Below are 26344 nucleotides of genomic sequence, written 5' to 3' on the forward strand. Positions count from 1 at the left end.
TTCAGGCGGGTTTCGGTTATATCCATCCCTCCCCTTGCCCCCCCCCCTCCCGTACTTAAAATAACTACCCTTATCCCCTTTCGGCCGGGACCCGTCTGATTTGGGGCAGCGGGCTCATTCCCCCATCTCTCTCGATCCCCATGCTTTGTATAACCGGTTCAGTTTATGTTATGGTGTGTACACGTGCGTCGCAACGGGCCCGCGCATTTCCTTAAAATAAAAAAAAGAATACACATTCAATAAATGGAGCGGTGACATGGCGTATCAGTAGCGTGTTTGCCACTTGTCAGAGGTTCACCATTAGAACCCGCGGTTCGTACAACAGCTACGCGCAGTCTTCTTCAGCAGACATTAACAGATCCCGTACCGTCATTCCCAAGGGTAGGCCGTTGTGTGTCGGAGTCAAGGTCCACATTTTAAACATTACCTGCAAATTACTCAATTGGTAATATACAACAATCATTGCCTCCCGTTGCAAAAACTTAGCAAGACCCTCTTTGAAAAGGTCATGAGACCCCATGAGACTTGCCTTGACAAAAAAGTGTAACCCTCAATAAAAATATACACATTATGATATATGAAATCAAGACACTGAAGATAATATTCTATACATTGTAGAGGTGCCTGCATCATACATGTTTCAGTGTGAGTGCATATTATCTACCAAAAAACAAACTCAGGACTCATCTTCTTGGTTCTTTCGGTAGAAGAGAAATAATAAAGTAATAAAAATAAAACATAATAAAATACAATTCTCACGACGTTTCGACCACAACGCAAGCAGCCGTCCTCAGGTGAAGAACAGGTCTGTCGGAAAGACAGAAGATGAATCCCTGCAGTCACGAAAGCTTTAAATCGAAATTTAAACTCAGGACTGTTTCTATCTTCATCCGACACGTGAATTATTGTTCGTACTCAAGCACCAAACTAATGCAATGCTCACTTGATTAATAAAATGCTTAAAAACTAAGGATAATATGTTTAATCAAATAAAACAAGATTGATCACTGCGTGTTGAATAATAAAACAACTAAGCACTTCAGTTTCATCATGTTCACTTCCCATTCATAAAGCTTTTCCAGTGGATTGCATCTCAACACAGCCGTGTATACAACATATGCAGTGCTTGTAGCTTGTATATTTACATTATTAAGAATGCTAATGTATTATCCCCTATGTTAATCCACTGTTGGATGACATTTTTAAATGTATTTACGTTTTTGGACATGGACAAATGCATTAAGGTAAAAAAAGTGTCGTAGAAAAAAAGGTGTGGTTACGAGAGCGATTCTAAGAGATTACCAGTACAATGGGTTCTTCGGAGACATTCTCTAACTTGTATTTCCTTGGCAAATGCAGGACAATGTGGCCTTGAAAGTACGATACACTATAAAACAATAACATCTAAATGCATTCTCTACCAGATCGCATATTTTATAAATGGGACATATCCAACAATGTAACAACTTTATAGCCCACAAAGTGTCAGATAAATTATCGAGTATAGCTTCACTATAACATAATTATATTATGCATTCTCCATGATACTGTTGCATACGATGTCATATGGTCACATTGGTTAGCATGCTAAATTTGACCACCTAAAAATAGAATTTAACCAAAAATAATTTTCTCTGAATACTGCACTTTCGTACACTATATCAACCTATAAGTCCACTTATCAAACTACCATGCCATCATCATCATCAGCTATTATAAATCCACTGCTGGATGAAGGCATCCCCAAGCCGCCACTATGCCTGATGATCCCACAATGCAATAATCCCCATCGGCACCTGCTCAGGAGCTTATCTGATTGGCCAACCTCCACAGTTGATGTCCTCTTGGATGTGTGCCCTCCTTTGGCCGTCGTCACTCACTTTCTTTACAGTCAAAAGTATGTCTTTTATCCATTAGTCTCACATTACACGTGTACAATACACATTGTTCACAATGATCATCGCAAACAGAACAAAGAAAAATGCCGAGGCCAATGAACCACGTGAGCAAGGCGGGTTTGGAAACAAAAACGTATTTTCTGACATTGACCGCGTACATATTACCAATCAGATTCGAGAAAAGCAAATCGGAATTTCAAACACCATCGTGTCTAGGATTTGTACGCAATGACAACTACGACACGTGGAATATTGTTTAAATCCAAGTCACTGCATCAATAGTTTTGCACCTGCTGAGAATGTATTTTTTTAAGTGCTTAGATTTCTTGTAAAGTTTCCAGAAAAGCGAACATCTCTCACCCAATAACCCCATAGGCCTTTCATTTGCACACACCATGCAATGTCTCAGGCAACAGAGCACCACAGTAATGCGACATGTACAGTCTGTTAATCCGACCTAAAAGCAGAACCTGCTCTGGATGATGTGAGCAACGTGCCTACATATTTATTTCACAAGTGTGTATTTTTAGTTATTGCCTGCAAAAATACAATTGTAGCCATTCAACATTATGGGCAACATATTTTAAAACTCTATGTCAGTGGGCCAGGATAAAAAAAAATATGAATTAGGAGGTGGATGAAAACATGCTTGAGTGCTATTGAAAAAGCTTAATTTTGTAAGATACCCATGTGCCTAAAAAAATAAACCCATGTGCCTAAATAAGAATATGTTTCAATGGATATATATTACCTCCTATGACAGGGATAGGAAACATGGACACTGATGAAGAAAATGTAACAAAAGTTTAAAAACGTGAAAACGAGCATGTAAAAGTACATGCTTTGAACTACAATGACAGACGGAGAAAGGCATTAATAAGAGAACATCCACAAGTGAGAGACGTGATATCGACTGTATATAAAGTAGGCATTTGGCAGGACACGTCATGGCTTGAAGGGGCATTGATCGAGACGTGCAATGGAGTGGTTATCCAAATGAGGGAAGACCTCTGAGAAAACATCCATTGCGGAGATGGAACGATGAAATCGGGTCGCGTGCAAGTGCCAGGTGGATAATTGTATCGCAAAAAAGACAGCGTCAGCTCACCCCGAGACCCCTTAATCTCCCCCTCATAACCACCACCATTACTTTTCCCTCTTCATATTCTCATTACATGGCTTTCGCTCATTCCCCATTCATTCAATCCATTCATCATACTGCCATCAATTTCGCTTTCACCGAATTCACGCATCACAAATTTTCCCATTGCTTCCTCTCATCTATTTCACTTGCCTCATCTCCACCATTGCATTCTAATGTACTATTGTTAATTCTGTGTAAAGCACCTTGGACAAGGGGCTATATACATTATTTTAAGATAAGACCTTCCTCCAGCAAGGGATTAATCACGGCTCATAATGCTGGGATAAGTCTGTGATTCGCATGCGTGTCACTGAACATATTTGAAGAAATACATTTATAAATTAAAGCATCTCAGTAATTTGAAGAAAAATGCATCCAAATAGCATCTAACCTATAAAAGTGAATGAAGTATACAAAAAATGTTTTTACATCAAATAACAATTGTACGATGGGCCTAATATACATATATTCCGAAAACAAATATTTGAGCATGACAAGTAGACATGTGCTTTGCTATTTGACCCCCCAGAATGTGTTCCCTGAACAGGTATGCATGGATATTCGGACCATGAGTGGCATTCTGTGAGTATCTGCACGCATACTTGATCCGACACAGAAGCTGGGTAAATTTGGCAGTCGCAGAAGAAAGATCGCACGTGATTCTAAATATCCTGGAACAGGCATTGTTAAATTAAATGCTTCTCAGAGATATGACGTTTTACAAACAGCTGAAGAGATGTGTGTACAAAATATAAGTACTTTATTTAAACGCACAAAGATGTACAATATATCTAAGGCTGAATATAGAAACTAAGTAAAACATATATAGCAGCTTCTATCAAATTTTTGACTCACAATGTAAACTTACAGTCTTGCGTGATAAACATGACTGACACAATTGTATGCATAAGAGTATAGAATCGTAAAACCCCAATGTTTAAGTCAACCACAAAGGGTGATAGTGCCAACCGCGAACATCAGAGTAAATGTGTCATTAAGCCTGCCACCAAACGACTCAGCCTATTAGTGAACAAAACATGCCAATTCGTTACTAGTTCAGCACACGAGTAAGACGTTTTTCGCCGGTAATCACGAGCCTCATTAGTAGACAACCAGAGTTGTGGAGAAATCCTCCTGTTTCAGTCTTAAATTAAAAAAACTCTATAATGGATAATAATTGGTTAAATTAACGAATAACTGAGCACAAAAAAATCCAATATTGTTTTTACATTAAACCAATGCTGTCTGATTATCACAAACAAATAATAAAACTGAGTAAAAAAACAACAAGGCAATCAAGAGCTGAAAAGTAACTTACCAGATGTTGTGAGATTCAATGTATATACTGTAAAACTCATTTTGTCAACAAAATCATCCGCTGGTTGTCCAAGGACTCCAAATCCACAATGGAAAATCTAAATAAATTCCTTCCTCACAAAATTGGGAAGCAACCATGGAAAAATGTATTTTTTTTTGCTACTCGTGTAGTAATGCACCACACTCAAGGGAATACTTGATACAATTTGGTTTGTACACGGTCTGCGAAAAACCGGTTCACTCGTGTAACATCCATTGTGGCTACATTGAATGTAATGTGCTAATAATAGCGTTTCCCCCCTCTACAAGCCTTATTTCCGGAAAGATGTGATGAATATAGCATCAGCAACTTACTTGCATAAGCACCTCCAACGAAAAAAAAGAATCAATGCTTCAAAACAACCTTTAGACGAAGTGGCCTTCTCAGTGGTAAATCTATGTACTATTTAAACTTCCGTCCCCAATGCACATACAATAAGCCAAACCTTACAACCAAAAAAAACAATGAAGCCGGAACTTGGTCATTGTTCGTTAACTGCACTTCCCCTTGCAGGAAAATAAATAGCGAGGCAATGCTTTTCTAAAAGCATTCAGGCAAGGAGACCCGTGCATTCCTAAAAGCGACTGTAGACGCACAATACTGTGACCAATCCTAATCGTCTCACACGTAAAGTCAAACCGTCCATACACCAGCTGCCCATGGATGCAGGACTGTTTCCCCAATCCTCAAACCCAGTGGAACGAACCCACAACAGCTGTGCAAGGAAGCTATTGAAATGACCCAGCCATTGGCACACAATTCAAATAACTAACTTTTTATCGGGTGCCAACCAGCATTGCATTAGACAAACAATATTGAAATTGTTACTTGTTTGAATACATTTCCCAGCCGACTTTAATCTCGTTTCAATCTAATTGTCGATTCTGCATTGTAAGTGCTTCTGTAAAGCGGATTGTAAAACAGGATGATGACTTCTCGGCTACAAGAATCGATGTTGGCTTGCTATATTGAAACGTGAGAAAAAAATCTGTTTGTCTATGTATCAATGACATAGGTATACACTTCTTTCTCTGAAGTCTGATAAGCAAACTTTCTTCACGCATTAATACATTTGTAAAAATAAATTCTATGACATACTACAGGAAAAAAAACATCAAAGTTATAACCAACATTGTATACGGGTAATGCAACGCACGCTCCATGTGTTCGCTTGTCCGTGCATGCTTTAACCTAAACAAAGCCCTGCGTGGGCTTTAATTATATGTCAGCCAACACAAAGCACTAAGCAAATTGTGCCAATAGCAATGCCACATTTAGAGTCTTCGCAATTGACTTATCAGCAGCAACAACACGACACGCATGTGTTGGTGTAAAGTTGGCCCATGAACATGACCACTCGTGTATATTGTCCACGTAACAGTAAGATCAATGAGAACACATCTAATAAAGGGCCCTCCTAGCCTGGATTAACAGCTTAGAAAATCCTCTAACGAGAGCCGTGGCCATAGCAACCGTGAAGAACAATACCTGCTTCTGTTGTGATGGCAGTCGGAATTTATTGGGTGTTTATTATCGGAGTATGATGGCAGTAAAATTAAATAAAAGCCCGTCATTTTTTTTCATCGAGCTCAAATTAATTTGATAGAGGGGAAAAAAGATTAGTTTAAAAAAAAACACCAACTTAATGTTAAGCTTTAAAGAAGCGTTTCAGTCCTGTGAGACTGTATACTTTATTAGACACAGCTCACCGAATAAATATATAAAAACTTAATTCTAGATGTGAAGCTTTCGTGACTGCAAGGATTCATACTCTTAGTTATTTCGGTAAAGTCACGTAGGTAAAAAAAAAGTTAATTAAAATTATTATTTTATAAATTTTAATTATTTTTTTTTACCTACGTGACTTTACCGAAAGAACTAAGAGTATATAAAAACTTGCCTTACACGTTTTTCTTTCCTACAACAGGGCGTGGACAATTTGCGTGAAAAGAAACATTTCGGATTGTACGTCAACGGTCTTACATCATCATCATCATCCCCATGTCCTTATTCGGTGCACGCAAAGTGGCGTTTGAGCGATGATTAAAAGTGAAGAGTGCTCTGTGGTGTGGCGTGTGCGGGGAGGGGTTTTTCGTGTGTGTGTGTGGTGTGTGGAGAAGCCTCTTGAGTTGCGCCTGTTCCGGACGGGGCCGCACGCCACGCGAATTTCTCTTCAAGTGGGGACCGCTTCAAGTGCGGGCAACGTTCGAGCACTCCACCATACAAAATACAAAGATCCCCCATATAGCCTTAACAGACTGTAGGGGCAAGTGCTGTTAGCGAGTACCGTCCTAACAGCACGCACACACAGTTCACTCACGAAGAGCTGGGTGACCCCCGTAGGTGGAGTTTGACTTCTATATTTGGTGGGGGGGGGGGGGCAGGGGTCCGCTAAGTAAATCACATTAGGAATCGCGGGTGCATGTAATTAATGTTTTAATTGTGAACTACTGAAAATAAATTAATCAAGATGTTCGATTTGGGGGGGATGGGGGTTGCCCCCCCCCCCCCACCGCACTTACGCACTCCCACTGTGAATTATTCCAAATGCTCTATTAAAGGATGACAGGAATGTGGGACCAAAGTTCAAGTCACATTGGCAAGGGACAATAAACAAGAAAATAAAGATTGAATTCCTGAGAAAATTAAAAGCGAATAGGTTTCAGTTGTGCTTGTGACTTTTGTACTAACGTGCACATATTAACCGAAGCTTTATAATTTCGAGGTCAATATTGTACTTTTAACTACTATACACTGGTTAAATGTTATATTTCATATTTATCTGCATATTCCTGTGCTGCCATATTATTTATCAACCCTGAGTCAAACTACTGTATAAAAATCTGCAACATTACAAGTCCAAGTGTAATTGATCAATGACCAATACTGTGCAAGAGAACAGAAGCCAGCATATCACGCAATGAGAAGTATCCATTCAGATCTCTTGCAGAGCAACTCTTCGAATTATAGAATGAACCACAAAAGTAGATATCACATTTTTAGGTTTTTTCGGTAAAGTCACGAAGGTAAAAAATTAAAATTAATAAAAGTAAAATTAAAATAAAATCACAACGTTTCGGAGGCAACACAAGCTTCCGTCTTCAGGTGGAACCGTCACAGCACGATTGCTGTATCAAGTGATTTTTATTTTATTTTTTATTTTACTTTTATTAATTATTTTTTTTACCTACGTGACTTTACCGAAAAAACCTAAGAATATGAATCCTTGCAGTCACGAAAGCTTCAAATCTAGAAAAGAAATCACATTTACTACTTCTGAGATCACTTCAAGCAAGTAACCTCCGGGACAGAGTAGGCAACAGGACATTCCTATTTGCTCTGTAAGAGAGTAGTGTTCGTCACATAACAGTAAAACTGATATTTAAACTAAACTATTTTTTTTTACGAGGTAAGGCCCACTAAGCTATACAGCTCTTTTTTTCAGAAGCGATCTGGCCACAAAAGATAGCTCAACGAAGTGGCTTATCATGTGGACATTTATAGCAGCCAAATACTCTAAACACATGTTTCTAAATGTGGAGGGAAAACCCGGAGAACCCGAAGAAAAATCAACGCGACCACAGGGAGAACATGTAATCTCCAAATATAGTATACAGGTTACCTGGTCCAGATCGAACACACGATCTCCTGTATACCAGGTGAAGTAGTTAACATCTTGCCACCTCGGCGCCCCATTTCATCATTTAAATTATCAGATTTTGAATTTTGCCAAATTAAATGCAGGACTAAATTTAATACAATAATATTTTGTCCAGTCATTGGGGACTGAACTGTGAGCGAGCCAGGTTCGCGACACTTGAGAGCCAGGTTTAATCACAGGCAACTGCCTGGATCCCAACCCAGGTTTTCAGCGGTGCCAAGCTCAGCACTGACCACTGAGCTATCGGGCCATCTCTTAACGCGGGATTTTATAGGTTTAGGAAAGATTCTCATCAGTGAAATGAAAAAAAATCTTTGAGAATTGCACGATCCAGCACTAAATAGTGCACATATGTAGTCCTTGTTGTTTTCAGTTGTACTTGCCTACAGCATCATGGCACGGCTCTGCAATTCGTAATTGCCTTAACACCTGCACTGCCCCCAGCTATTCGGAATAATACACAGCCACCACTTACACATTTTTATCGATGTAGCACGAAATATAAGACTAACATAATTAGAATGTTGGATTTGTGTCCTCATGTACCTTACAAAAATGTATCCTAGTTCCCATACTAATTTCTTCGCGAGCAATAATACATTACAGGGGCTCATAACACCAAAATATAAACAAATACATAAATTCTTGACTTAATTATAGTGTGTAGCATGCGTTTTAAAAACAGGGCAAAGACATGTACCACAATTTAATTGAATATTAAGTACATTATTTAAATAGTTTCACAACATGATACATTACACGTAATACAAATTGCTATGTACCTTACAGTGATGGTCAAAGTATGAAAATATTCCCAGAATTTAGGAAAATATTTTATGTCAGTAGGCGTCTTGAAATTAATGCTAGGGAGTTGTTGTTTTTTATCCTTCAGACTATTTTATCATTAAATGCTTGTCAGATAGGCTTTTTGATTATTCCTTAACCATTTACTTAGTGCCAAGTAAACTTTACTTAATGAATATCCAGAGTGCTGCACAGGGAATGCATGGAATGTTAATCCATGCGGACTGAGGAAATGACCAAACCATACACATGATTTGTGACTTGTAAAACGTTACACAAATAATACTGTAATAAAGTGAAATATTTCAATCTGGTGAATGAAAACATTTCATAGCTTTAAAAATAACCTTTTTTAATATTAAAATACTTTAGAACTAAATAGCATTTTCCAGAACATGTACGATATTTCTGCAAAAATAAATTGTTGTGCAATTATATAAAAAGGGATATATTGTTTTAACAATGCTTATTTAAAATTTCACACTACATTGCACACAAATTTGTTTTAAGTTAAATGTAAAGGCAATATATTACTGTACTTTTAAACATGCAAACAACCAATCAATGTAATAAATGCATTGATACATGCAAGCAATGAGGTGTTTCCAGTCAGTGGGTTCACTGTAGCCTAATTACATGATGTGAGTTATTCCACAATTCTGTAGCCATTTTCATAAAAGCCAAGTAACAATGGCAACCTCATCATGGAAACATTTTTCAAATGTTAAGATGATACATTATGTATTTGAAACAATGTACCCTCGGGCACACGGGAAAGGAAAAGGCATTTTGTTTCTCTTAGAAAATAAATAAGGAAGAGTCTTAATCGAACATGTATTATTCAGACTTGCTTATGTGGGGACATATGTTTAAACAGTTGAGTTCACACATGCAGCTTCTTCCAACAGGTAGGAGCAGAAATATTTAGCCAATAACCAAGAGGACAGTGTTTTATATTTCACCTTGTCCAGCTTATTTGTAACAAAAACATAATATAAAGTAAGCACACAATATCTGGTAACATGGAACACGGTACCGCTTGTAAATGCATAGTGTCTGGCCTAAAATACGCACAGGACAGTTCGTTGTGTACAAAATGCAAGGACATGAGATCAGCGTGGCAAATATTAAATGCAGAAGCACTTAAAATAGGGGCAGATGCATGCCTGTTTGTCATTACGAACTCTTCTATGCCTCTGCTGCCATGGCCACGTCTACCCTTGTCGACCACTGTTTTTTCTTGCTTGGGGCTGTTTTATGGATGATCATTCATTATGGAAAACCCGTGATGCACAGCTGCTGTATTTTCCCCATCATGGAAACTGTGTTGAATATGTAAGCAGCGGTCTTGAGAACAAGGACAATTGCCCATCTCAAACCAATCTGTGTGTCATCTGACTGAAATGTAGCTGTATGGTGGTGACCTTTTTTTTGGACTCTCCCTCTCACGTCACACAACTTGAGCTCACATCTCATATTTTCCATCAAATGTGACAATGAGAAGGCATTCTAATATTTTTTTTCCAGGCAGCATTTGACAAATACATGATTTTTTATTTTAAAAAATGAGATTTCATCACGTAAATGGCATACACTACAGGGCCAACCACAACACTACCATTTTGAATTAAAAAATATCACAATGCGGAATTAAGACGTTTAGGAGAACGTTAAAGTATACAAGCAAGTGAATGAAGAAACATAAACACATTACATTATTCAAACCCAAACCTACTCAAACTTTTTCTTCTTGCTCAGCAGTTGATGCTCTCATTTCACCGACTCAAGTGGGAGGCCCTCCACTGGGTAAAAACATCTACTTGAGCAAGATTAGAATTTTCAGATTACCGAAATTAATATACAACACATTATAGCTACTTGGATAAATATTTGGTTGTTGGCTCTACGTAGTGATTTTAATAAGTACAATAAGAGTGTATATGATAATGTGGGCTTCATGCTGGTTGGTCACAGTGCACCAATAAACAAACGGATTCGGTATTAAAGCAATGTGGTCGGAGCAAGCATGGCTGCTGGAATGCAAGAGATAAGTAGGACAATGTGTGTTTTGTTGGAAGCATCTGAACAGTTCTGCAGACAAAAAATGCACATGAAAGTCACATGGCATGCGATGCAAGCCACAACATTTTCATTGTGTGTTTTGTTAAGTAGGAATGACTGTAACAACAAACTCCCAAAACCAATCTTATTGGGATAATCGTACAGTACTGATATACAACATTGTGCATTACACTCAAGCATGGGAAATTAAAAGTTGAAATGTGTTCATTGTATCAGAATGCAAATGCACTGTATTGTTATCCAGAAATGAAATAAGCATTTTCTCTGGGCAGATACCATTGATTCAATAGATCGCATTAAGTCGACAATGAAGTTACAGGAGAGCACTGTGTGCGACTCAGTGGTCAGTTTATGTATGGAGAACTCCTTTCTCACCGTACATATCCAGCCATGCTAATGGGAGGTATGAGAAAGGACAACAGGTAGCTCTAAAGAAATTAGTTTTCAATCTAGACTTAAAAAGTGCATAGCTCTAGTAGAGCATTCCAGACGGCCGCAGAAGCACATCTGAAAGCGCGCGATGCAGCGACCGTCTTTGTTCGATGGCTAGCCAAAAGCTTCTGTACTATGAAGCTCGTGACCCGAGTTCATTTCCCAGCCATCGCTAATATCAGTAGATCGGCCCTGGTCACCCCCTTCCCCCCTTCAGTATCCCGCACAGGCCTGCTTGGCAAAATATGATCAAACAATCCCCATGGACTAGATGCCATGGGGAGGGGCCTTCATACAGAGCTCTAAATTCTTTCACAGTTTTTCAAATGGCTGGACGTTATTATTTAATAAAACAATACTTGGGGGAATTGTGCACACTTGTCACTAATAAAATGTCACTAGTTTTAAAGCCATTAAAACTTTGTATAAATCCACAGTAAAGTAAATAATTTACTTTTAGTTTTTATTTTCTTCACGTCCCTCCACATCTATCAGCTAAAAGTAATAACACGGATACTCAAACATGTCCTGCAGTTTATTTGCTCAAACAAACTCATGCCCTGTGAGCAGAAAATCAATGGTCATAAACTTGAAAACAATTACAAGAAATCCAGCCTTGAAATCCACTTTAACAGGGAAGCTTTCGCCTCCAATATCATCCATAATACAGGTATTTTGGGTTGGATCGCGTAAATATATAAATGTGTCATGAAACCCGCAGGCTTTGCTCTCCAACACACCGGTGTGCTGTATTAGTAATGAATTGGCATGTTCTGTTTACGTGACAAACCTTACTAATTGGCTGTGTCAGGTGTTAGCGGATTTAACGACACATTTATATATTTACGCTATCTAACCCAAAATACCTATATTATAGTTGAAATCCACAACCAGATACGGAAGGCTTACATCAAGCTTATAAGTCAGATATGGCAACATCCAAATCAGACTTCTACTCTGCCTTGACTGCAGTTGGTGCTGGAAAAACTACATTCTATTTCAGGACTATTAACTCCCTAAGGTGGACCTCAAGACTTCAGCTTCCTCCACTGCTATAACAATTGCCAAGTGTGGAGAATGCTACACGTTCTCTGAAAATGTCTAGGCAATCAGGCAATGCCATTCTGGTGTACTCCAATTACCTATCTGCTCATCTCCCCACAATCTGCCCTTGACATCCGTCAGCCCACCACCAGAAACATTTTCACGAAAATCATCTTTATCAAACCTTTGCCCACCAAGCTCATCCCTCACTACCTACCCACCCTGGCACCCAAAATTGCCAGTTTAGTTAATGCCTCCATTCAATCCGGTACCCTTACTTGAATTCTAAAAGACTGCTTCTGTTATTCCCATCCTAAAAATGTAAAAAAGAAATATCCCTATATCCATGAAAAGTGTCCAAACCATCTAAAACTTCTCATTGTAAAGTCCTGGGAGGAGTTATGTTTTCCCACCTCTCCAATTCTAAAAGACTCCCATCCTAAAAAAAAATAACAATGTACCCCAATATCTCTGCAAATTGTCTAAATCATCTCAAACTTCCCATTGTCTTGTAAAGTCCTATAAAATATTATGTTTTACCACCTCCTTCCATGATCTCCCAAGACCCAGTAGAGTATGGGTGTTGCCATGGACATTATACTGGCCATTCTACTAAAACGGTTCTGCTCTTGGTGGTAAATGACCTTCCTATCTCTTAAGACCTTGGACCTCTCCCAATTACTTCTCCGAATTGTTTCTGTTCCCTTTAACGTCATAGGCCACTTAAATCCTTGAGGGCTTCCCTCGAGACTTGATATCAACCATCTATAGTGATGACACCCAGCTAGACGTTGCCATTGACTCTATGAACCCAACCTAAACCTTCTGTCTTGACATGGTCTCATCCTCGATTGTTCTTACTTTCTCAAGTAAAACGTTGCCAAAACCGAAGTATTCATCATCAACCAAAACTCAACACCAAGTAAAGCTGGGCGGGGAACATTTTCTAACGGACAAATAGAATTTTCAAATATCTTCGGTGTGCCACACATTTACACACCATATAATAACACGAACATGTATGCACACATAAACCGAGTATAAACAGATGCTTGCAGTGACTGAGTGTGGCTAATAATATAATAGAAGCACAGTATAGCTAGGTAGAAAATTTTCCCAATTAGTGCAGCTAAGGTATCTGCAGTGATGAACACGTTTCATTTGGTGCTGCTTCATGTGGCCCTGGCCATATGAAATGAAGTCACAGACATAAAATGTTTTTTTGGTTTAGCTGAAATAAATACATGTGTGTTCTTAACCCACCACCACCTGATGCAGCCAAGTAGGAAGGTTTCTCACATTAACAAAACGTGCTGATTCCTTACTACTTCAGCACACCGGAGTGTTGGAGAGTAAACCGACAACATTTACAATTTGAGTACGGCGTTTCGGTTGGTGATTACAACCAGCTTCATCAGGCAGTTTGTCAGAATTGTGAAGAAGTTTTCCAGTTTCCGGTCTTAAATTCAATAAAGGTGATGTCATCACTGTGACTATCAGGTGCAAAGATCAGAGCGAGGTTAATTTACTACAATGAGCCAAGAATGTCTGTGTCCCGCGCGTGACGTCACTCCACGTCGGCCAGCCCCCCTCATTAATAATCATGAGCAGGTGACGTCACTCCCCAAACAGCCCCCCTCATTAATAATCATGAAGAGGTGACGTCTCCAAATGGACCCCCCCCCACCATTAATAATAATTAGCGGGTGACGTCACTCCACATGGGGGGGCGAGGCGCCTTCTCCCCCCTCCTCAGCGTCAACTTACAACCCTCACTACAAAGGCAGAACCCTCACGTCACGTGATCTCCGTAACGCTATTGAAACATAGAAGTAAAAAGGACGTCATGATGAACAATGGATTATAACCTTTAAATTGAATAAGTCTGTGTCACCGCGGCCTAACAAATTGCACACTAATTGATGCAATGAATATCATGTCACGGTCTGCTTTTTGCTTGCAACTTTCAGATTTACTGAAATACACCAATCCATGGACGGGCAAAAGGCTAGTGTAATCATATGAATTAGTCACAGACACCATCTGACCCAGGAGCCATAGGTTCCTCACCCCGAGACAAAAGTTTGATCATTACGCTCCGAAATTCTTGAAATTGCACTGGAAAAAATGTTGCTAAACTTTGGGATTGTCATTAATTCTGAGCTCTCATCATCTTCCCACGTCTCCATCTGCACAGTGTCTCCCTCATTACCACTGGAACCCACATCCATGCATTCACCACATCCATGCATTCACCACATCACGTCGCCAATAACCACATGTGACCAATGGTGGAGCCAGGATTTTCAGGTAGGGGGGGGCAACCCCTCGAGTAAGTAAGGACTTGTCCCTTGCTTTTGATTCGACGCGTGTGCGGCGATGGCGCAGCCATCGATCGAGGGTCGAATTCGAACCGCGTTGTGTGATCGGCATCGCGCTCGCTGAAGGTGTTTGCCTTCAGGGAAGTCGTGCACTGTATACGCAATTGCGTACAATTTTGTGAGTCACTTATAACCGCTTTGTCGTTACTTATTGGCAATTATGGACTCAGACTATTATCCTATCATCTCATAAATTCCCTGGTACGTAATAATATGCTACACAGTGGCAGTGGGGGTCGCAAAATGCCGATTTATAACTAATAAACCCAAATGATCCGATCGAAATTAGGGATTTGATCGGATCATTGGCAGGGCACGTGTCCCCTCCCCCCCACTGGCTCCGCCAGTGCATGAAACTACATAGAAGTTAAAAATGCATACATACATCCCAACTCGACTATGGAAATTATCTTCTCTAAGGCCTCCCCAAATTATTGATTTCCAAACTCCAATGTATACAGAATGCTGCTGCTAGACTTCTCACTTGCACCTATCAGGGTTGATTCTCTTCCATTTAATTTATTGAAAGTGCAAATGTTATTAAATAAATAACACTATAAAAACAACTCATTACCGTATGTATGTAGTGTTGTGCTGCACTGTAGTCACTGTTGAAGTGTTTGTAGATGTTCCCAAAGAATAAAAAAAAATCACACAATGAATTAAAAAATGGCGCGAAATAAAACAAAAGTGACAAAAAAAACGGACTGAGAAAAAGCACAACACGAAGTAAAAACACAAAACAGAGAAAGCAATTTACGGATAAAGGACCTACACACTGCTACAAAATACATCTTGCCACTGGCACCCCAATGGCGAGATGTTATCTGCCTCGCTCGTATACAAGAGTTCACGGGTTCAATCCCAACCCCGACGCCTGTATTTTTGGAGTTTACATGTTCTCCCTGTGGTCAGGTGTCTTCTGAAAAAGAGCTATATAGCTCAGTGGGCCTTACCTGGTAAAATAAAAAAAACATTGTTTGAGATTTTGTTTTATTTTTACGTGGCCACCGACCGTGCATGTGCATGCACTGCAACCCACGTGCTCTAGGTGGCGATGATGGCTGTACTTTTGTTTAACAAGGTTTTAAACATTTAACGAAATCGTAAACGTTTCAGACTTGGCTAAGGTTTAAACTTTAAACTATTAATACCCCTACGACGTATAAACACAACATCGCCTAAAGACTACAATCCCTCCACCAGTTCTCATTTCAATCCAGAATGAACAATATTACACTCGCCGTCTTCCAATAGCCTCATTACACTCACCCTTGGCTATCTCTGAATTGATGCACTCTATTATTTGTGTCCTGCCCTTTTATCTAACTCTATCTCCATTCAAGCGCTCTCTGCTCCAGCAAACAAGGCTTGTTGTCAAAGCCCCCAGCAAACCTTCACTCAGTGGAAAGTCACTTTCTCCTTTTCTGCCCAGTCAGGAACTAAACATTGCCTCCCATCGTCACCATCCATGCTGTTGATCCCCTGCATCTGTTCAAGTTCAGGTTCAATACTTTACTCGTGCCCTGTGCCTGTCTGTTTTGGCCCATTACATAAATGAAGATGCTCCTTTCCCCAGGACGTCTCAGTGGTACAGCGTTTTGAGATGATGTTGCACCGAGGCAACATAAAACCAAATTGTACTTTAATCGCCTTCTTTTAAAATAATTTAGCACCCTTACAACTGAGAGAGGACATTAAGATGCATGACCTCTTAGTGAAGTTAATAAATACAACTGACTTTTGAATATTACTAAACTTTCCAGATGGCAAAACATTACAATACCATTCTATGCCTGACTTAGATTGTGAAAACAAATTTAGCGCAGGCTCAGCTCTCGTTGACTCAGCTTAAGCGCCTTACATCCGATCACTTCCACCTTCCAAAACAATACATCAAGACAGTCAGACACACACTATAGCTTACTGAACTGAATGAATCCAGATTCACATTGTTCACGAATGTCACAATACTGAAATGCTCATTTGGGGTAACAGACGTTGGAGTCTTCAATCTGGTCTTGTATTGAACAATTTCATAATTTGTCATTTCAAGTAAAAGATTGAATGGATAATGATAATAATTGATGCACTCGGGAGCATTTACTCAAACTCTGACCAAGCTTAAAAGCACATCCATGTTTAAATGTGCTGCTAAACATTCTTCTCACACACCATTCCACTCACCCCTTGCATTTATTTTTGACATTGACAGGAACACTAAACTCAAAGACAAACCCACTAAGAGTATAAAACAACTGTATACTTCCCAGGTGTAGCATATGACGAGGTAGATAAGTACATGTCCTAACTTTTGTTTCACTTTTTAAAACAAATGTGAGAGGAAAGAGGGTGTGGTTCGTTGGCTGATGACTTTACAGTTATATTGCCAGACACACATTCCTTATACCATATATGGTATTATTTTTTTACATACATCTATAGTTAGATTCTTGTTTTACACTATTATATAAATATCCAGTATTTTCTGCGACTATGTTCTTTTCATGGTATGCCAATGCATTATAAAATCAGCTGATTATTACAATGCAAAGTACCCTGGATTCACCAGATGCATTGTAAGTGCTGAGTTTTTTTTACATCAACAACACAAATGAGGTTACACCTGCTACTGGTGCCATTCATTTGACAATTGACGACTAAATGCTTGGCTGTACGAAGAGACTGGATCTACAGTGTTAAAAACAACCAGGTTTCACATGTAATTTTGATCCACTTTGTGACAACTGCGACGTACAAGTCAAGACAGCACTGGACGTCCGTCAATGTCAACCAATTTTGTTGAACTTTGCATTGCATTCTTTCTCCTCGTCCGAACCCAGACTGGAACAATTCATGATCAAAAAATGAAGCCCTGCCTCAAGGCAGTTGCTCCACACTGTTTTTCACAGTTTGTATGGGTATTTAAAGCCTCTATTGTTGCTAACCACCACTTACAGGTGTGGCGCTGGAGCCCTTGTTTGTAATATTTTCTAAATGTTTCAGGTCAATAATGCAAATAATACTTTTATTTGCAAACTATCACACACAGGTACAACCCACAATCTTGGGTCTTGAATGTTTTACCAGTTGCACATCGTTAGTATGCAGTATTTCACCAAAAGGCACCAAAACAAACACCACGCCTGTAATTCACAGTGGCAGCACTGCATGTTAAAATGTGCCTGTCAGTGCATAATGCACTTTATGAGCTCACCAGGCTTGGCTGGAAAGAAGCCATTTACTGTCTGGATAAAATGGAATGAATGAAGCAGGCAAGTATGCACACGCTAGCTGCTAAGCCCGCTGCACTCTGCCACACTCCCATAACTCCTGACTTTTAATTTGTTGGCAGACATATTTCACACAATTCACTTTTGGGTTGTTAATATTAAAGATGTTTGTGCATTATCAATAACATGCAAAACATTCTTATCAGTTTAACAGCCTTCAGTAACCCACACTGACCAGCGTGGTGAAGTATCATCAAACAATCCCCATAACTGACAGAGCATGGTGAGGCCTTAATTTCAGCGGTTGGACTGACAGACCGGTTGTAAGTTTTTTTTTTAATGGAATACAATTGGTTGTCACGTGACCAAACACATTCAACCGTATTATGCAGTTTGGATATGCTAATTGGTTACATCACTCCTAAAAAATAAACAGGATTACATATTCAATGCCATGGTTTTGGGAGCTGACAATTCCATAAATAACTGCTTAAATATATTGAATCGATAAGCAACCCTTGTTTCCTCCACAGATAAAGCTTTGAAATGAATGATACGCACGTGATAAAAGTTCTCAATCCACCAAGTACTACTTGACATCTGTCAAAAAGAGTTGTATGGCCCTTTGGATTCCTCCCGTATAAATAAATGTTCTGATTCTGAAATGAAATACGATTCTCAATTTTCGCAGTGGCTAAAAATCTACTCCATACGTATATTTTAGAAGACCTGCAAAACTGGTTACCCAAAACGACACGAAACACTTCACAGTAAAATACGAAATACCATACACATCTGTAATAAGAACTACTGTATAGGAGAGCCTGCTCTTTAAAACCAATATTATATTACAGTACATCATTTCACATACACTGATGAAACAAATGGAAGCAGAATTGTACAAGACCTTCCAGAAATGAAACACTTGACATTAAATCCAGTACTGTTCAACTAAACACAAACACTAAAAGTATTATAGGTCCAACTATATTACATGTTCTTTTAGCCCTGGAACAGCAAATACTTAAAACGTTGCATTGAAGTTCCAGCGAGTTATTACAAAAAGTAAACACTAGCAAGGTCAAGCAAACTTTTCTTGAACAAGAGCACAAGCTAACCCTTCAAACTTTCAACACCAGCCACAGCACTCCCTTATATTTTCATAACAGTTAGGGCCCTAGGCTCCAGCAACTTTTAACATGCCACTAAATGTAAAGTTTTAGTTTAATTAGCCGTTGCATAATCGCTAAATTATTCCATATTCAGAAGCCTAGATTTCTCAGAGTTGTTTTATACAACGTTCTAACTACAGATCATGCTGTAAAGCAATTTTCACATCCAAAGCACAAAACTATGATACATAATGAATGTTCAATGCTATGGTGTTTTAAATAATTTTGCATCTACAATATGAACTGCTATATTGCTGGGCAAAATTAGATGCATTTCTAAAATACATAATATGTTGGAACAGGTGTCTTTAGAGCTCATAACAAATAACCAATTGTGTTGAAATGTCACCAATTATTCGTGTGGATATTATTATTATGCAAATAACTTTATGGCTCACTTGGTCACAAAACAACCCCTGTTATTTAAGTGCACAATGCATTATATATGTTGAATGTATGCAACTTCCTGCCAAAGTAAATTCCTTGTCTGTGCGAACTTTCATGGCGAATAAAACCCTTTCTGATTCTGATTAACACACTGCAATTTAGGTAACGAGTCCAATTCAAATGTTGGCGAATGTTTCATTTAGTCAAATTTTTGGGACAATGTCTAATGTCCCCATTACCAACTATGGAAGGAAACTGCAATAAATGTGCTTTCAAAATTTAGTCAAGAAAAATATCTGACCAATTGTGTCACAATTCTTCAGTGAATGTATATTATCCGTAAAATGTAAATGAAAATATATGCACAATCTGCTTGTAACTAAATATATAAAGACTCTGACACTACAACGTGGTGTATTGCATTGCATACGCAGTTGCACACACCACAATGCCATTTTTGTTTTCTGCTGAAAATGTCAGTACTACAAGACGAAATTGTGGATGGCGTTCAAATGTCCCTTCATCGTCCAAACCATGACTAAATAACAGGAGGCATTTAAACAAAGTTCGACACTCTTTAACAGTGATTTATAAAGATGCACGTTTGGCTCTTCCACACTAACAGTGCTCCGAAACAATTAAACATTGAGCTGCTAAATACAGTATACATAGACTGTGATGTGCTGTATACTTTGTTTTTACTGGAAAGAGTTAATAACAGAGTCTATGAACATGTCAATGTTACTGGACTTATGCAATGTATGTTTTGTGCACAATGATGTTTAACTTGTCGAACAAGTAGTTTACTTTTTCTGGAGACATTTCTTCGGTCATTAAAAGCCCTACCCAAACCACATCCTGTCTATAAAACAGCAAATGAATAAGCAAACTGCGAATCAAGTCCAGTTTTTAGTTTTCAGATATTCTTGAAAAAAAGAAATTGTAATGTTATAGCTAGGTTGGCATGTGTATCGTATACACATTATAATGACTAATGCCATGAGTTGTTAAAATGCCAATATTTACATTTATGGAAAATAAAGTTAATACCCCAAGCAAATAGCATATTTCAGAGTTAAACTTTGCAAATATTATTTTATAGGGGACATATTCTTGTAAAATGTGTTTCTGTGGCTTTATTTTGGTGACCACTTCAGTTTTTCTTTTATCACAGGATATACTATGATACTTTAAACATATATTTATCGTCCTTTGTCAATCCGCTGTTGAATGAAGGCCGCCCACGCCATGCCGGTCATGGAGGTTGTTTGCCTCGACTTCACCATGCTGGTCAGTATGGTTTGTGAAGCGCCAGGCTGGTTCAGGTATCACTCGTCACAGGTCTTAGCCATAGACAGGAATCAAACTCGGACTGCCAGATTTATAGCACAATGCACTAACCACTGCACAATTGTACCAATACAGTACTTTATAATAAGATAAATTATATATGTTAACAATCAAACTTCCACAACATGGCTAGCCTACTCTTTCACCAAAGGGAGTGTTACTGTCCATGTAGTCATGACCTTTATCTAACCCAGTGCCCATCCATTCCAGAAGATCAAACATCCATGGCCTTTACCACCATCAGATCATGCTGCCCGTCAGCCCAATCCCCACATTGCCTGCCTGGCAGCGCTTGCTTTGAGAATACCACACATTCCGCTACTTGTGTGTTCATCCAAAAAAAACCAAGGCCTCAGTTGTTTGCCATGCTTATGATTCAACAAGAGAATGGGTCATTATAAAATAAGTAGTTAAAGTGCATAACCATGAATACATGTAAATGCTGTAGCAAGGCATACACCAGTAAACATCATAATTAACAAAACACGACACTTTACATTCAAGACATCTTGAGTTTGGACAGACATTAAAAGACCAAAAGAACCCAGATTCACTATTTAACTAAACAGACCACCACATTGCCTTGGTGAATTGTGCCATTGTTGGTTAGGGAGACATCAACACGTTTTCATCAAAAACTGGATGAAAAGCATAATTTACAAACAAATTAATTGGGCTCTAAGTGTACCCCATTCCTTTGAAACAAAAAAAGAGTGCTGAAATGCAAAAGCTTTCATATATATAAAAACAAGAACACATATTTTAGCCAAAATTTAAGGGCCCTTACATTACACACATATGTCGTAATGATATGAACGTAACTTTAGAAAAATTGTGTTTGGCCTCCAGGTTAGAAATATCTTCATTGCATGACGAGTTTACATTACAAACAAAAAATATGGCATCTTGTCGTAGCATGGCAGAGCATTAAGAGTTTGTTTATACATGTTACTTGCCACAAAGCAAATAAACTATGTGCTGAGATATAAACACAGATAACAGGCGATAACACGACATACAAATTACATATTCTAAGGTTTACCCATATAACATGTGAAAATATCTAGGGTTGTTTATATTGTTTTTTTTTGCATAGCCCGTAACAACATTGCAAGCCAGAAAAAAAACATCTGTTTGTCACACATATAAATGTGTAGCAATAAAACATAACAGTGTTACTTTTTAACTGAGAAACGAAGAGAGTTGACCGTGGTGTATAGCTTAGCCCACTGGCCTCGTCGATCGACAGGTTGTGTTTGGTGGGGTAAAGTATGGGTACGCCCAGCTCTTCCAAGACATCTGCTCGGCATGTAAGACAGTAAGAGTAGACCAATCCCATCGACAGCTCCCTCCAAAGGAGGCCCTTACACTCGCAGTGGTGTGAGCAAGCAATTGCAACGTTGCACCTTTAACTTTAAAACTGAGAAACCAGGACAAATGTTCCGAGCGGTGGCTTAGACCACCGTTCCGTTTTGTAAGCTGGTACGTGCTGTACGATTATCATTAAAATTCCACTCTAAACGTTAACCGGTTACTGACTTTCGGAACCAGTGATTATGAAAACAATTACCGGTGCGGCGGTTGTTATTTAACAACGATAAATAAACGGTTGGGTACGTACTGTGCGAAACAAGTTCAACACTCGTAGAGGCTGGCTCACACGAAATTTATTTCTCTAAGACGATGGTACTTTGCAAGCCTACTGACTATCAACAAAGATTCGTTCATGAAGCCATCCATATATACAGACACAGAGACAATTTCAACCGAGAGGAACGTCATAGAGTCAACAATCATTGGAAAGATGTCATCATGACTTGACTTGTGTTTTCTTGCCAATCAACCTCCACCGTCAGCAGTGTGGTGTGTGGAGTGGGGTGCAGGGATTTCTTGGCGGCCCTTTGCTGCATTGACAATGTTGCTCCAATGGCATTCGTGCACTGCCTATGCTCCTGGTGCTGCTGATACACTTGGGCTAGGCCCATCCCCAAACCTTTAACACATTCCTGCGGAGGGAGCAGGTAGGAACGTTGGGTCAATGGCCAGGGTCAACGGCGGCGTGGTGTATTCCACAAATATACCCGACTGTGAGGGCGGGCACAAGATGGCGTGAGTAGGTTATACGTTGAGTTTTATAAGGGCACCAGGGGGTGACCAGCCCCTCCCCACCCAGCCCCACCCCTCCCACCCCCCACCCAGCCCCACCCTCCCCACCCAGCCCCTCCCCACCCAGCCCCTCCCTCCCCACCCAGCCCCTCCCTGCACGACGGACACAATAATCCCCTGTGGGCTGGTGTAACCAGGAGGTTCCTACCAGTAACAGTTTGCCTCTGACGACCGCTTGTGTTGCGATCGAAACGTGATATTTGTATTCACTTTATTTTTATCATTCTTTTTTCTGTCTACGTGACTTTACCGAAAGAACCAAAGAATATAAAAAGTACTGTACCCTTTAACAGAGGTGTGGACTCGAGTCATGTGACTTGGACTCGAGTCAGACTCGAGTCATGAATTTGATGACTTGCGACTCGACTTGGACTTGCATAACAATGACTTTGTCCCACCTATGAGATGTGGACTCGAGTCATGTGACTTGGACTCGAGTCAGACTCGAGTCATGAATTTGATGACTTGCGACTCGACTTGGACTTGCATAACAATTACTTTGTCCCACCTCTGCCCTTTAACAACAAATCCATACCTAGCTGGGATGGGGGGCAATCGTGTGTGGGATGGCACCGCAGCAGCTTCCATTGGCAGGGTTGAGAACTCCGATTGGAGAAAACCTGACACACGTACGCAACAAAATAGAACATTTCATTCCAGATTTTGTTCCAGGCCACTCAAACAAAAGAGTGCTTTGAAACAAAATCCTGTTGGGTGTAAGGAATTGTGGATGGATCTAGGTTGTGCACACATTTGCATACCCATCAACCCATACGGTTTACCATTATTCTTGTACAGGGAAATTGAGTTTTCAGGTCCATACAGCGTACAACCGTTTCAATACGGGGAAAAACACAAATTTTGTCTATTTGTCTGCGTTTCTCCCTTGTGATGGGACTTTTTAGAATGAACGTTGTGATTTATAAGGGCACGAGATGACCAATAAGGTCTGACTTGGTCTGTAATAAGGTAGACACTGATAAGGGGTTGATAGGTATGCATTTGTCAAGTGCACCTGGCAATAGCTGGATGTGATGCTTACGTAAAACGCAATTTCTACGTAAACGCAATTGCCAGTTCAACGTAACACGTTTGGTACTTTATTGTATGCAATTTCACGTCCTTAAATTGAGCAATGCTCTTTTTATACATCTTGCACTTATTGTGCAACCCCTGTACCGCGAACACACTATGTTTCTATGAGTGCAGTAAACGCCATTAAATTACTACACAGTGAAGTCATATAAAATCACTCTTGACAACAGGATGTTGATGAGTGATTATTAGTACGTGATGAGTAATTGAATCAGAGATGAATCTGTTCATTTTTTTTAAAATCATCCATCAATATGGGGGTGGTCACTCCGTCAAGTAACCAGTTAACATTATCAAGGCACACCTAGTAGATGATGACTAAGTGAGTTTAAGGGCGTGATCAGTTACACGTACGATAGGATTGTTTTGGTGAATAACCAAATGTGTACGATCTGACCACTTACTGCATTCTTGGCGTAATGCAGTAACCGGCTAGTGAGTAAGAAGTGTGTGTGTGTGTTGTAGGAAGATGTTGCAATCTGCTGTGTACGTTGTACACTGAAGTTCTATGTGTAAGCACCTTGGCAGCAGTTTCAAAGGGGGGGGAACAACCTGCCTGCACACACGGGGACACACACACACAATACAACAATGGTTACACGTCAGCCAGAATGAGCGGACACTGCTAAGAGGATCAACGATTGTACACAGCAACTTGCCATAACAATCACGTCATCCATTGTGATTTTTTTTAAAAACATCTCAATATACTTTAAATGCGAACACACACACATTGTTCAAGCATTATAACATGATCATACTGTATTCAGCAAAGTTATTTTACATGCGCAAGTGTCAGATTTACATGTGTATAGAAAAGGCAAAGAAATACGTGAGTCATATGATCACATTTGCTATTAAACCGCTACCAGCGTCTGCACACACACAAGTGTGGTAGTACTTTATACTGTTAAACACAGCACTTATGAACCAATATAAATGAACATTGTAGTAAAGCAGACACATGTATTAGCCACAGAGAGCATAAATACAGTCACGTTACCACCAAAAAGACACGTAGGTTTCTGAGTTGTTCACTCATAACTTGACTTGTAATCTATACACATTACTTTTAACTACCCGTACGATGAGAGTACAGTGCTGTCATTCCAGCAAAATACATTAGAGGTACAGTACAGTACATCTAAAAAAATCAAACAATAACAGCCACATAAACCACAAACGCCACGCACGCTTCTCCCGTACACCAACTATTTGTGTTAAGTTATCAGAGTTACTTATCATCCCGACTTGTTGAACATAGCGGCTCCAGAGATGTTACAAGCGCGACAATGCGGGTGCAATTATTAAACAGAAACAAGGGAGCCAGAACACAACAACAACAACCACAACCACATCATCATCATCACCACAACTTTACAGGCTTTTTTTAACGAACGCGACCTCGGTAGTAACCGCAAGAGTTGTGACACTTTGCAAGCAAGTAGCATCACACATTTACATTAATATCATTTTTAAAAAAAAGTACAAAACATCAACAAACAAACAACCCCATCGATCTCTCTCTTCTCTATCTCGACCTGCACACAGACGGTGACACCACCAACAGCGTGCAGCGAAGTAGCAATACCAGCGGCGATGTTGTTGTTGTTGTTTGTTGATGTTGTTGTTGGTAGTCGTGGATTTGTCTTCCAGGGTCTCCAGACAAAACTTTGTAACTCCACAAGCTGCTTGCTGCTGTTTGCCGTCTCTTACTCCTCCCTGGAAGCCGGGAGGAGACGACCGACGGACGGACGGGCGGGAGCGTGAACCCAACTCGACGTTAGTGTGGCCGGGACCTCGGTACGTCCGTCTCTTGCCCGTCACTGTTGCGTAGTCCTGTCGGTGCGAAGGGCCGACGGAGCAGATGAGCGAGAGAAGGAGAGAGATTATGGAAGCTGGAGGAGAGAGAGAGAGCGAGAGAAGTGGAGTGGATGACAGCGGCAGGAGGAGGGGGAGGGGGCAGGGGGAGGGGGGCGGGGGCGGGGCTTCTCCCCGCTTGGGCCCCGCCCACTCTGGCTCAGATTTGATGCCAACTCTGGGCGGGTGAATACCAAACAAACCTTCAGATTTATACAGTACTTCATAAACTAAACTCATTTTTTTTATAATACCAGGGCAAGGCCCACTGAGGCTAT

General features: G+C 39.9%; 1 protein-coding gene across 5 annotated transcripts in view; it reads right to left on the bottom strand.

Annotated features, from left to right (window-relative positions):
- Positions 1 to 26136, bottom strand: part of LOC144941034 (protein cordon-bleu-like) — a 59978-nt gene extending 33842 nt beyond the window's left edge. For all 5 annotated transcript variants that reach the window (XM_078867493.1, XM_078867477.1, XM_078867484.1 and 2 more), the window contains exons 1-3: positions 25798 to 26136; positions 24727 to 24762; positions 23647 to 23731 (exon numbers count right to left, since the gene is read on the bottom strand). In XM_078867493.1, coding sequence (XP_078723619.1) covers positions 23647 to 23699 — 53 coding nt within the window. In that variant the 5' untranslated portion in view covers positions 23700 to 23731; positions 24727 to 24762; positions 25798 to 26136. The remainder of the gene's footprint in view (positions 1 to 23646; positions 23732 to 24726; positions 24763 to 25797) is intronic.
- Between the last annotated feature and the right edge of the window lie 208 nt (positions 26137 to 26344).

This window comes from Lampetra fluviatilis, chromosome 2, assembly GCF_964198595.1.
Source record: "Lampetra fluviatilis chromosome 2, kcLamFluv1.1, whole genome shotgun sequence".
Taxonomy (NCBI): Eukaryota; Metazoa; Chordata; class Hyperoartia; order Petromyzontiformes; family Petromyzontidae; genus Lampetra; species Lampetra fluviatilis.